The sequence below is a fragment of the Neodiprion pinetum genome, chromosome 4 (assembly GCF_021155775.2).
Source record: "Neodiprion pinetum isolate iyNeoPine1 chromosome 4, iyNeoPine1.2, whole genome shotgun sequence".
NCBI lineage: Eukaryota > Metazoa > Arthropoda > Insecta > Hymenoptera > Diprionidae > Neodiprion > Neodiprion pinetum.
The window spans coordinates 1,683,223-1,696,752 of NC_060235.2; the positions used below are offsets into that span (position 1 = coordinate 1,683,223).

The 13,530-nt window shown below is 36.3% G+C and overlaps 1 protein-coding gene across 1 annotated transcript in view; it reads right to left on the minus strand.

Moving 5' to 3' along the window:
* The window catches only part of LOC124217229 (neprilysin-1), a 51,062-nt gene that overhangs the window by 30,955 nt on the left and 6,577 nt on the right, over nt 1–13,530 (minus strand). The window contains exon 4 of the mRNA XM_069134997.1: nt 5,901–6,008. Coding sequence (XP_068991098.1) covers nt 5,901–6,008 — 108 coding nt within the window. The remainder of the gene's footprint in view (nt 1–5,900; nt 6,009–13,530) is intronic.

Sequence of the window (13,530 nt, forward strand, 5' to 3'; positions counted from 1 at the left end):
GGATTTTTCTGGCATAATCTACTTGCAAATGATGACAAATTGTCGTAGGATTTTTTCAATAGCTTTATGTCAAAATAAAATACATCATTTTTGAGATTAACGACAAAAAATGGAGGAGGGATGAAAGGGTAAAAAAAATGCAAGAAACCGAAAATCAATTCTTCGGCCGTAATTACCCCCTTAATTTTTCTCCATCCCCTTCGCACGAGTGTTTATTTCGTGCAAATTCCCCATCCATATTTATAAATCGTTTATACGATCGTTGACCGTAGTCGAAGCTGTAAGCTGTACACTCTAGATTGTAGCGTGTCGGGGGTTGCGAAGAGCTTGTACGCGAAGCTCTCTCGAGTTCGCGTTTCGGGGGGCATGGAATGAGAGCGTGAGAGGATCTCGGTGCAACCGTTAACGGGCGAGTAACATGCCGAGTCTTTGTCCGTCATTCTCTGCTTTCACCCCTTGTTTTTCACCCCCTTTCATTCCCCTCAGCTCGCGGTTTTTTTTTTTTTCATCCTTTTTGTTCCTCCCTAGACCGAACTGCAGGAGAAAATAAGTAACGCATCTCGCGCATCGCCTCGAGCATTTCAATCCCCAAGTTCATCTCTCTTTCCCCCTGGGCAGAGAGACGGGGTAAAGATTCCGGCAGGTTTTTGCTCCCCACCCCCGGTAAATGGGGGTAAAACGAAAAGGCCGGAGTTCACAGTCACCGGTCGGCAATGAATATTTAAAGCTTTTAAAGGGGCGGAAAGCTCGCGGGACAAACGGTGTAGAAACCAGAGTCGGTGACGTTTCGGCGAATGTATTCAAGGGAGGTGGTGGTTAAAAGGGGGTCAATGTTATCGGTGGGAATATATGAACGGCGATTCGGAGATCTGGATGCGCGAATGTCGGCATCAATGAAGGGGAAATATGAAGAAGACGGGATTTTCATGCATCGAGCTTGTCGCCTCCACGCGATAATGTTTCCCCTCCACCCTCAGGCCGCCGTTGACAATTAGCCGGTATTCAGCTCCCGAACGATTTTGCATTTTCGTATCGCCTGCAGTCGAGTCACGTGGAGGAACTCCGTTTAACGCCGAGATGACGACGGAGTCTGGATGTCGTTCACTTTTATCCCGTGCTTCAGGAATGTATAATCTTGCGGTTAAAGTCGAGTGGTCGAAAATTGGGAAAGCCAGAAAAATGTGTCAAGCCCTTTCAGTCACGTGATTCAGTTTTTTTGGGAACGGAATTGCAACAATTGTACGTTTCCAATGTATGTTTCGACGCTGAATGCTAATCTAAGGTCAGAAATTTAATAAAACTAAAAAAAAAACCCTAAAATGGGGTGAAATCCAAGTGACTTGACAACTTTTTTTCAGACAGTGTTCTTAAATGAGATTTATAGGAATATTCATACTGAGACTGTACGATTTTAGGCCGAAAATAGGTGCAACCCCCAATACTATCTATATCAACCCCTAAGAAACGTGAAAACCACCCCCCTAAAAATTGAATTTTGTAAATCTAATGGCCAATCTGAGATCTCTGTTTGTCAACCGATGAGTACCAAGGTTTATTTTTTAGTAGACGTTTATTACGAAATTTCTCCGCTAACGATTCACATTCACGAAAATACGTGGTTTCTTTTGCATATGTTCATTTACAACTACATAAACAATTACAGATTCACAAAAAATCCAGTTATTCCAAAGTTTAAGTACTTTTCTACCTGAAAATGCAAATAAATTTAGGATCTGGACGTAACATAAAAAAAATGACAAAAAAAAAAACGCGTGCCATTATAGTGGCTTCTGTGACTGAAGGGGTTAAAGTTAATTGAGATGAATAATTTTCGTCGAAAAAATAACATATAACTCTTCTCGACCGGAGAAGATAAAATTTATGATATTATTTTCTAATGCAGTGGGTGAAGTTGTTCAGTAAACAGTCAATAAAAAGCACGGGTCAAAGTTTTTTCTGTAACCAACATTAAAGAGTTCAAAAACGAAATTCCGTCTCAGATTTGATTTGAACGGAATTATTCATTCGCTAGAAATGTACGCTGTATCAATTATCCGACAAAATTTGGAGAAACAATTTATTCGCGGTATTGAAAGAAGAATGCGAGAAGAAAAAAAACAAATTAAATAATTATCGAAAACAATAAATTATCATACAGCTGACCTTTGCATTTAAAATTTCATAGTTATCAAACATTCAGCCCTCTGTTCTGATAAATGTTATTTCTATTATCCGTACGTTTATTGTTTAGAGTTGCGTTGCTGCGTTCTAATTTACTGTTCAACTTGGCCTAAATACGGCCAACTCAACGTATCCTTAAACACAATTACCGCAAGGTATCTCCGGAGGAGTGTTTCCTGTTTGCCGGATAGCGCGTCGCAGTTTGGCAAAGTGTCAACCGGGAATGGAAAGCAAACCGCGAGACGAAGTTGCAGACGGTGGCGAATTCGCACGTTTGCTATCCGCTCGTGTGTTCAACGGTCGGGTAAAGATAACGCTTTAAACAAACTCAAACAATTTCGATACAAAGAGCTATTTTCCACTTTACGAACTTTCTTTATGAAATCCAAATTTTCATCTCTTGCTTTGCAAACCAATCGAACGGATGCGTAAAACTTTTTCCCTTTTTTCTCGATTCAAAGCAGTCGTCATTTTCTTCACGTATTTTTTCTAACCGAAATTTTTCGAATAATAATCGAACCGAAATTTAAAACTTTTTCTTTTTTTCGATTTAGAGCGGTGACCATTCGTCTTTCATATTCTGGAATATACAGGGTGTCCCAATTTAAAATAAGCCGTCTCTTAAATTGGGGCACTCTGTATATCAAGTACCAGCTATGTACGTATAGGTATATATTATATGTATATGTATATACATCGATGAGAGTGAAAAAAAAAACCGATAGAGATATGGAAATATTGCAGCTCATTTCTCATTTGCAGCGGCGATAATTTGGATGAAAACAAAAACGAGGTAAAACAAAATAAAGAAAAAAAAAATTGCAGATAAAAAAATAAACCAAGTTTTAACTATATATATCTCTCTCTCTCTCTCTCTCTCGCTCGTTGTCTAAATATTTTATCGCTCAAACGAGTTGCAGACTCTTTGTTATTCGCCGCTCATTTAGGCGTAAAAAAAAACCACCGTTCGTTGGTTTTACTCGAGCAGCTCTGCAGCCGTATTTGCAAGTTTAATTACTGCGGATATTTCAGGTGTAGGACTGTATGGATGTAACATGTATACGAATTTTACATACGAACGTGGAAATAGTATGTATATATATATATATATATACATTTGAAAGCGATAAAGGTTATAACAAATATTTGGATCGTGTAACGAGAGAAATAAATTTTCTTTGCTTTTACTTTTTCTGTTTCTCTTTCAATTATTGTATCTACGGTATAACGAGCCATTTTTATCGTATTTTAGTCTCGCGCACGTTTCATCTGACAATGAGATCAGGAGTATGAAATTGGAAGAATTTGTACAGCGATATTAATACAAAAAAAATAATACATTCGCATCGTAATGTCAGAGCGATCCTTTACCTCCGTACATAGAATATGCAACGAGGACAATAATAACAATGATGTTGTTTATAATAATAATAATAATAATAATAATAACAATAATAATAATATATAGGTGTGCGCATCGCATGTACAAAGTAGAATGGATACTGCGGTTATTATATACCCAGGTTAATAAACCTCGTATATGTATAACTTCCCGCAATAGCGCGGTTCGATATTCAAAGTATTGACAGTTACGTAGATACTCGGGTATGCGCATCACATGCATGAATACAGATTTATATGTACAATGTGTGTACACAACTGACAGAGAATGATTACACGGTGCGGAACTAGGCGGGTTCTCTCGTTCCCTCTATTGTTAGGAAATACACAGTGCGGCCTTTCCGCAGTGGCGGTTTATCCATCGCCACGTCTGCTTTATGCGTTGGAGATAGGCGTGTGCGATATAGGTTACTCAGGGTGTTTCAGAAAAAAGTAATTTGCAATTTTCCCCCATAGGAGGAAAGCGTAAAAAGTTTGTTTAGGTTGAAAGAAAGGTTCTGTAAGGAGATTTCACTTTTATACATTTTTTTTTTTTTTTTTTTCAACTTATTAAGAACCGCGAATAAAATTTTTCTTCATCGCTTGCATCGATCGTAATATCAATTACAAATTACGTCGCTAAGAAGACCCGGACTTGTAATATCAAGTCTCCGGTTTACGTATGAGAATTCCATCTCGCAATTTTTTCATTATGAATTCGATCTCATAAAATAGGTATAATTTAATACGAACTTTTAATTTCGGAGAATAAGATTCCCGGTTGTGATTTATCGTTGTGTTACGGATCGTGATCTTTGAATTGAATGTACAAACGTCAGGAAAGAAATAACAATTCAAGTGCTGCAACAACACGTGTTTCTTCACAAATTCAAAAAAAAAATGTTTTAAAAAAAGTGAAAAATCAAACATCTTTTCGCAGAATCTGTCTTTTGATCCAAATAAATTTTTCAGGGGATGTCACGGTGGAAGATCGCAAATTATTATTTTCTGAAACACCCTAATGTTATTATCTACATAATATGCATATTGATATCAAGGCGTAGCGCGTAAATTATAGAAAGGGGGAGAAAAAATGGGGAAAAAAAGAAATGAAGAATAAGAACAGTGGAATACAAGCAGAAAGGCTTTCAGATAATATTGGGCAATTCTCCTCTTCCTTTTCCTGCAAATCTGCGGCGGAAATGCTTTTTCTGCGAGCCGCAATTTTCCTTATTTTGTTTATTTTTATTTATCTTATTATTTTTTTTTTTTTTTCTCTTTCTATCTACGGAAATCTTGTGCCACCTATGAATAATTGATCGCGCAAGGGTAAGCTGATTGTATCTTCTTTTTTTTTTTCCTTCTAGTATAAAACGAAGTCCCGAAACATATTGCGCCAGCTGTATCATATATATTGTTATACATAAATATAAAATATTTATACAATATGAATGAATCCGCTCTCCCGCCTTTCTCGCTCTGTTTCTTACTCACAGTCGATATCGAAGCTTCGATATAAAATTTCTATTAAAGAATCGCGATGAAAGTAAAAAGAACGATCGAATTTCAATATTGAAAAACTAAAAACTTCTTTTCTCGACGGGGAAAAAATTCTTTTGCAGTCACGAAATTACGATTCTTTATTTTTTGGTTTCTGACAAGGATCGGATACTTGTTAGAATTGAATTTCTAAACTTTACCGACCTAAATCGTAAGCTTTTGAATCTTCTCTTCTAACCATTCCTTCCACGTTTATTAACTTCTCCGGCAATGGCCAAAGGAATAGAGACAAAAGGCGTGGAAACTCCAGCGATTTTATTCTTCCTTTCTCCGCTGGTATGCCGAGAGAAAGAGAAGAAATCAAGGCACTGCATCTATATACAGGGTGAGCCAAAAAAAAAAAAAAGAAAAAAAAAAAAGAAAAGGGGGAGCGATTTGAAAAGCGAATAAAATCCGAACGCGTTGACCGATTTCCGAAAACTTTATTTTACTTACTAAATTAGAAGAATAAATCAGTCCCTAAATAATAATTTCAGAATGAAATTGTGTTGAACATTCTTCAATTATTAAACTTTTTTCAATTACTTTAACCTGTTGTTCAATAACGCTCGTCTCAGCAACGAATAAAATTTTTACAGATATTCAAACGCGTAATAAGGATTGGTTCTCTTATAATTTGAATGGAAAAAAAAAAAAAAAAAAAAATTCCGAAAATCGGTCAACGCGTTTTGATTTTATTCGCGTATCAAATCGGTGAAGTTTTTTATTTTTTGGTTTATTTTTTGTGCCCACCCTGTACACGTACACGCACAGACATGAGGCGGTTTTCATTTACTCACTCGGTGAGAAGTTTGCCGGACGTTTCTTGAAGTCGACGCAGCTTTTGTAAAACTCTCCCAATTTGTAGAAAGCTCCGTTCATCCGGCCGGTAGTGTTGGCCAGAATATCTGAAACACGGGATGCAAACGACGATAAGGAAACTGAGATGAAAGGAAACTCGCCGATCCAAAAAGCTGCGAGGCTTGCGTCTATTTCCCCGTATTCCTAGATCCTGATCCTAAATCTTCCAAATTTGAGAAACTCGATGGACAAAGAAATCGATGCTTTTCGATAATTTCGTATAACATAGTAAAGTGAAATCGAATGGATTTATCAAAATGAACATATCTATTCGTAATGAGCTTTCGTTAATACCTTCATCGTTTTCTGTTTTCGTACTTTGGAAAACAAATATTCACGCATATTACGAAACTAATAATTAGATTGATTATTTCACAGACCGGTACGATTGTCTTGTTGTTAAGAAATTGAGAAAAATCGATGTCGACTTTTGGACGACCAATCTCACAGGGTGTGGCTGAAAAACTAGAACGGCCAATTGATAGAGTGGCCGTAATATCGAATTTTCATAAATGCGAAATGAAAAAATTCTAGAAAGGTGAAAAAAATAGAATGTCAAAATCGACGCAAATTCTGACGTATTTATTTTTTCACTCCTACACACTTCGACTTCCTAAACTTGTAAATTCGACAAGTTAAATTTTCGCATCTGTAAAGAAAAACTGGACGTTGAGGCGTTTCTATTTTTTCGTCATTCTATCACACTTCCACCCCCGTTCATCTCCCACACGGTATTTGACACTGCAGAAAAATCGTGCTAAACAGGGGTGAAAAAATGATCCCCAAATATTTCCACGCGGTTCAAGTCTCATTGAAGGCTCTGTGACACGATATTTTTTCCCGTACACCGTAGCCAAGCATCTTGGCTTGCGAAAGGGGTGAAATACATACCCGTAAAAAAGGGAGGGAATCGCAGGACGACGCGACTAACACAACGGCACAGAAACCGAGTCGGTGTATCGATTCAAGTGAATTATTTATAGACAAGCTACTCTAACGTAGGTACACGTACATCCGGTGAGTACACGTCATGTCTAGTAACCCGGTGTCGTATCTAAATGATCGCAGAGTTTCCTCTTCATCCACCTCCCACCCTCTCCACCCTCTGCATTACTTCGTAGCCAACAGGCAGCGTCGTAAACGTTACACCGAGGGATGAAAAAGCTGTCTAAGAATATATTACGGAAGCGAAACGGTTTGTATTGTTCCTGCAAACTTTCGATTTTAAATTACTCTCTTTGAGTGATAAGAGAGAGAGAGAAAAAAAAAAAGAAGCAAAAATAATTTCCGTCAACCTAGTCTTCTTAAACTGTAAATTTTCATCCGTCACGGAGAAAATTTTAAACAGGACTCAGAATTTTTATTCATTTTACGTTTGTTGGTTGTGAAATTAATCGTTCGGGCTTGAGGATTTACGGCTGTTGAAAAATCTTCTTTTGAAAGGATAGCTGACGTGTGATTGAAATACTTGAATTCGAAATGTATCGAGCTTCGTGATGAATAATTCATGTATACATTTTTTTATAAAATGTAGTCAATCTACATCCACTTATCCCGCGGACGCGTAGCTTATTGAGAATGGTAACAGAGACGGAAAATTATATCTACCTGGTTGTATGGAACCTGGAAAATCGAAACCCGATTCGGCGAGCTTTCGCTCGCCCAAAATTCAAATCACAATAAATCCCGGCCCTATATATATGCATCGTGTATAGTCCGAAAGGCGCAATGTTTTCCCCCTTTAGAAAGCGTAAATTTTTCATACATATATACATGTATAAACATATTGCAGGTAGGTAAACAGCTAAATGACTAAAGCATGTGAGCGAGATGAAAATGCCAATTTTTTGGTCCATCGATTCGTTTTCTTTTCTTCTTTTTTCTTCTAATTTTATTCACACGGTAATCGAGTCGAAGTATTATTAAAGTTATTTTCGGTGCGAGGTTTTCGTTAAAAATTCTGCAACACGGAGTAAAGTTGCGACAAAGTTTCCGAACGACGAATCAACGATTCGGGAATTTAAATAGATGTATTAAAATTTGCTGGATATTGAATATACGTAATATTCGATAGCAACGATATAACGAAGAGAAAATTTCGTCGTGTCTGGCGAGAAGCAAAAAAAAAAAAACTAGCGCGCGAGAATTTTGCAACTTAACCCCAGACAGGGAAAAAAAAAGAAAAAAAAAAGCAAAAACGAATCAAGATGAGAGAAAATTTCTGCTCGTGCACGTTCTTTCTAGTCACATATTATATCGCGTAGGCAATTTTCTCTGATTGGAGATTGTAAATATAAGGAAGAGGTTGCAAGAATGTAACGCAAAAATGAACCGTGTATGTACGTATCGCGTCTTATACATATACATATATATGTATCAGCAGAGACATGAACGTATATATGTATATATATATATGTATATCTCCGCGGGTTTTTGCGTAAAGGGAAATTACAGCCAGCCACTCTCTGTGATTTCAAATTAACCCCCGTGTATACGTAGCCACTGTGTCTCCCATCCGTATCCCGTTGAATATTTTCTCTTTCTACCTATAGCCCGGAGCTCGTACCAAAATTACAAAGTAAAACCTTATTCCAGCAGCAGCAGCAGCAGCAGCAGCCGCTATTATTATAATAATTTTGCACAAAACCACCGTCCATTTTCCCATCCCTCCGAAACAGCTATTCCATATAATAATTCCGATGCTCTTGTCTCGCAATGACGTCAATTATTATCAAACCACCCAGGGATGCACGATGATATTTCAAAAATCGGTTTTACAATTGGGTGAGAGAGAGAGAGAGAGAGAGCAAAAATAAATAAAAAATAAAAAATGGGGCTCGAGATACTTTTGATTATTTTCATTTTTATTTATGTATTCTATTTTTGTTTTTTTTCTTTTGCTTTCTTATTGCGAAAAATTGAGAGACGATGAAAAAAGACATTTCTGTCAGGTGTTGCACAATGGGTGGCAGGATAAAATACGGAGGGCATTCACTCGGTCCTAGATCACCTGGCCACTCGTGCCGATAATCGCGTAGAGCGTTGCTATTTATAGAAGGTCAATTATATATACGTATATGTCGTGCAGCGACTTCGACTTTGCGAACCGCGAGAAAATAGAAAGCATAGCTTTGTGCGTTGTATGTCATGTATACATATACAGTGAGTATTATTTTTTTTTTTTTTTTTACATATTTTTCTACCGGGTTCCGATTTCACGAGGCTTCGTTTTCAGGCTAAAAACTAACTTTTCGAAGGGTACGTAAGAAGAAGAAAGAAAAAAGTTTTTAAAAAACCGGCCTGCCACGTATGTTATAAATATACACGACGAGTATAAGTGAAGTTGAAAATTGTTTCTTGTAAGACTGGAAATTCGTTTTGTTATATTTAGGTACGCACCCTGCACCGTTCTGCACAAATTAATCTTAGATAGCTTACGACCTAATTAATATATACCATGTACTGTGTAGTTCTAGGCAACAAAAGCGGAAATTACGACTAATGACTGTGCATACATATGCATATCTGTATGTATATAATACATAAATGAACTGAAATTATTACGATATTACGTAAATGAATTATAAACACCCTTCGTCTCTTCTCTTACGCGTGTATAATATATCCTGATACGATACGACGAAAGGATAGTGAAGATTAATAATCTTTGCCAGCGCGTCGAAGTAACGGAGAAAAAATTTTGCCAGTGAGAAAATTTTTTACTGAATTTTATCATCCATATTATTATTATTGTACAGTGATTGGGGTTAAAAAAATTTGAATTACCGATTTATAGACGAGCCAAGGTATCGAATTTTCAAAATTATAAAAATCTCGTTCGTAGAATTATAAAAATGAAGAAGGTCCGAGAGTAGAGAAAATTGAAAATACAGAAGATCGAAAAATATGGAAAGGTCGAAACATGTAACAGCAAAATATAAAATCTGTATACGATTCCAAATTTTGGAATTCTATATAATAAAGCATCTCTATTTTTCTCCACTTTCTACGTGTGTTAAAAGGCAGAAATTGAGTTTTCACTTCTTAAGAAATTCGATATCACGGTCCTTCTAATTTTAGACCTCTCCATCTTTTCACCCTCCCTCTTATGGGTTCATTAGGGTGGTCCTCAATAGGGTTGTTTTTCAATATTTATGCTCTCGGGGGCTGAAACGCTCTCAAATTGATTAAAAAAAAAAAATACGCTAAAAAAAGAGACAGTCCGCTTTGTGATAGAATTATTTTATGGAAATAACATGGGAAAAGCTTCTTTTTTTTTCTTTGCTCTTTGAGATTTTATACGTCGTCGACGAATATACCGACAATAATGAAAAACACATATTTTTGTGAAGAATTGAACGTTCTACAAAAAAGCTAAGCGTTCATATCTGAATTAACGTTCAAACTATCATCTATGTAAAATTATCGTTCTGTCAAGTGTAGCTACGAAACGATCAATCGTGTTATAAAATACATTGCACATTTTTTTCAGGTTACAAAATTTACGATAGATTGGTGTTATTACATTATTATAAAACCTCATTGCATGTACAATAAACCAAAATCAAAAATTATCTTACACCGGTATTGATCGATAAGATTCTTTAAAAAAAAAATTGAAAAATTCTAGGTTAGGTTAACATTGTGACCCGGTGCTCACAATTTTATAGAAATGAAACTTTGAACGTCAATTTTACATACGAACGCATTCATTCGCGAATTTTCCGCATCGATCAATTCTCTAAAAAAAAAAAATATACATTTTTCATTATTATATTCGATATATTCGTCGACGACTTGTAAATATTTAAAAAAGCAAAACAACCAAGATAAATCTTAAAAATTGATCCAGAGAGTTGAAATTATCAGGAAATGTTTTCCGTTTCTCAATCAATTCGAGGGCGTTTAAACCCCTGGGAGCATAAAAATGATGAGAAAAAAAAAAAAAAAAAGTCCACCCTAGGGTTCATAGACCCCCGTAATAACAACGTCGAAGACAACGACAATCACGCACGACGTGCCGCAGGCAAATTTCCCCGTTACGCTTACGTCCCCATAGCGTCTGTTTGGGCAAATGACACAGCCACTGTCCGGCTTATTGTTATCGACTCGATATACGCTTATATGCCGATCGATGTGAAACTGCACGCCGTCGCGGCGCCTGCCCTCGAAACTGGCTCGACTCGACCCGGCCCGAATTTATATTTGGCCGGCCAACGCGGCTCGCTTCGTCGACGTGCATTTGTAACTTCTTCGTTTGGGCGGGCTAAAAAAAAGGCCAACTACGTGAATTTTTTGAACACATTTACATTATAAATATTGATGCATAAGTTTTTAAACTTAATAAATACACTCCCGAAATACATGGAAGTGAATTTTTGTACACGAAAATGGTGGTTGAAAAAAGAACAAAAAAAAAAAAAGATGGGTCTACGCTGTTGATGAAATCTCTGGAATGGATTGTCTGAAACGAAAAAAAATCGTAAGGTTTTAGATTCAGTGTGTTAATAGCTATGGCGCATATCATACGATTTTTAAGAATTTTGACTTTGACTTTTTTTTTTTTTTTTGCCAGCGGCAAAAAAACACGATTTTTTTTATTTTTCGAAAAATGTCCGCCAAATTGTCAATTTTGCATAAATTATAAATCGTACGATATGCGGCATAGCTATTAACAAACTGAATCTAAAACCGTTCGAATTTTTATTTCAGACCATCCATTCGATCTTTTTTTAATTTTGATCTTTTTTCAGCTACCATTTTCATGTACAAAAACTCACTAAAATGAATTTAAAAAAATCTTTCCATGTATTTCGGGAGTGTATTTATTGAGTGTAAGATCTTATACATCAATATTTATAACATAAGCCTATTAAAAACATTCATGAAAATAGCCTTTGTTTAGCGCGTCAAAATTAGGTAGACTTTATCCTTTGTAGCCTTTTCGATTTTTATACCGCGATTAAAAAATATTCTCTAAGCCCTGTGAATTCGTCTGGTACAGATTTTCGGATCGAAGAATGGAAAACGGTTGTAAAATCAAAGGGTTCAAGTACCGAGTATTTCCATATATTATTTGTATTACATATTATTATTATTTAAAAATTTATCGAACATTTAATTTGTATCTTACATAACGCGTGTGAGTAGAAACAATTACGCAGAATAAAAAAATTCACGTTCTAATCGCAGGTGAGATAATTACAGCAGCTCAGAGTGAAAAGTTGCTTGGGGATGTTTGACTTGCACTTTGAATTGCGACGGTGTAATTGAATTCGAATAATAAAATCGGAGAGCGAACTATCTGGAATAATAATATAGTAGCCCTTACAAACGAGCAGGCGTTAAGTGGTCTGGAATGAATTTAATCGTCGATGGTAAAACGGATCGATCGCTGATTAAGGCGAACTTGACCCATTTCAAAAGCGCACTAGGTACAAACATGCGCACATACGTACAAATATACGTGAGGTGAATTAATCGAATTGTCATAGATCCGCAGCCGAAGCTGCGAAGAACTTGACGTAACGCAAAGTAAACTCGTTTTCCTTTCTTCTTACGTAAAAACTTTCGACATAAATGGCTTCTGAATATTCACGCTGCTTCCATCCTACAAACAGCGCACTGAGAAAAACTTCATTTGTTGCAGTAAGTAGAAAAATTGAGTAAAACAGTTATCGTTAAAAAAAAAACTGTTTGAATATCGTTGGAATTACGAAAAACGAGCTACGCCTAACCATTTTGCGCTATTTTCGATCCTTTTTTGGCAATTGCAACGCAAAATCAGTTTGCGAGGTTTACTCTACTTTTTTAGTTAAACAAGGCTTCAACGTCAATTTATCGTCGCACGAGCGTTAAATTTTCGCAACAATTATACAAGAAAATACAGCAACAGCGATCGTAATGAGAAAGAATAGTAACGGATACTAGACTTTCCGGTAACGGGTAGAAAACTAATTTTCATTTTTTACCTAGAACTATATTTTGTCGATCGTGGTGAAAAATGAAAATAGTTAAGGACTGAGCGGTAACCGGGACTAAAAATTTCTCTAACTGCAGTATTTTCTGTACGAACAATTACGCGGCTATTCAAATGAACTGTAAAATCCAGTGATAAAAACAATTCACTTTACTCACCATCGGACGAATAACAGAACGAATCAAACCCGTCCACCTCTCTCTCTCTCTCTCATCTACTTAATAATTCACCTACTAATAACTCGATAATTTACTCAATTATTTATTTGTTTTGCGTTTATTTTTAATTTTTTTTATTTTTTTTCTTCATTTTATTTCAGTTTCACTTTATCGCATGCTTATCTTCCACTGTATTATTATTCTATTACTTTTCATTACCCTTCCTTCATACCTCTCTACATTTATTTTCACCTCCTCTGATTTTTTTAGTTACCGCATTACTTGCGTTTCTAATTCTTGTCCAACATTTCCACGGACGTAACAAACATTATCTATCTATCTGTCTATCTATCCATCTGTCTCTCTCTCTCTCCCCCTCTCGCTCGGTTTTTCGGAGATATGTAGCAGCGTTGACATTCGGCTCGACGTGAA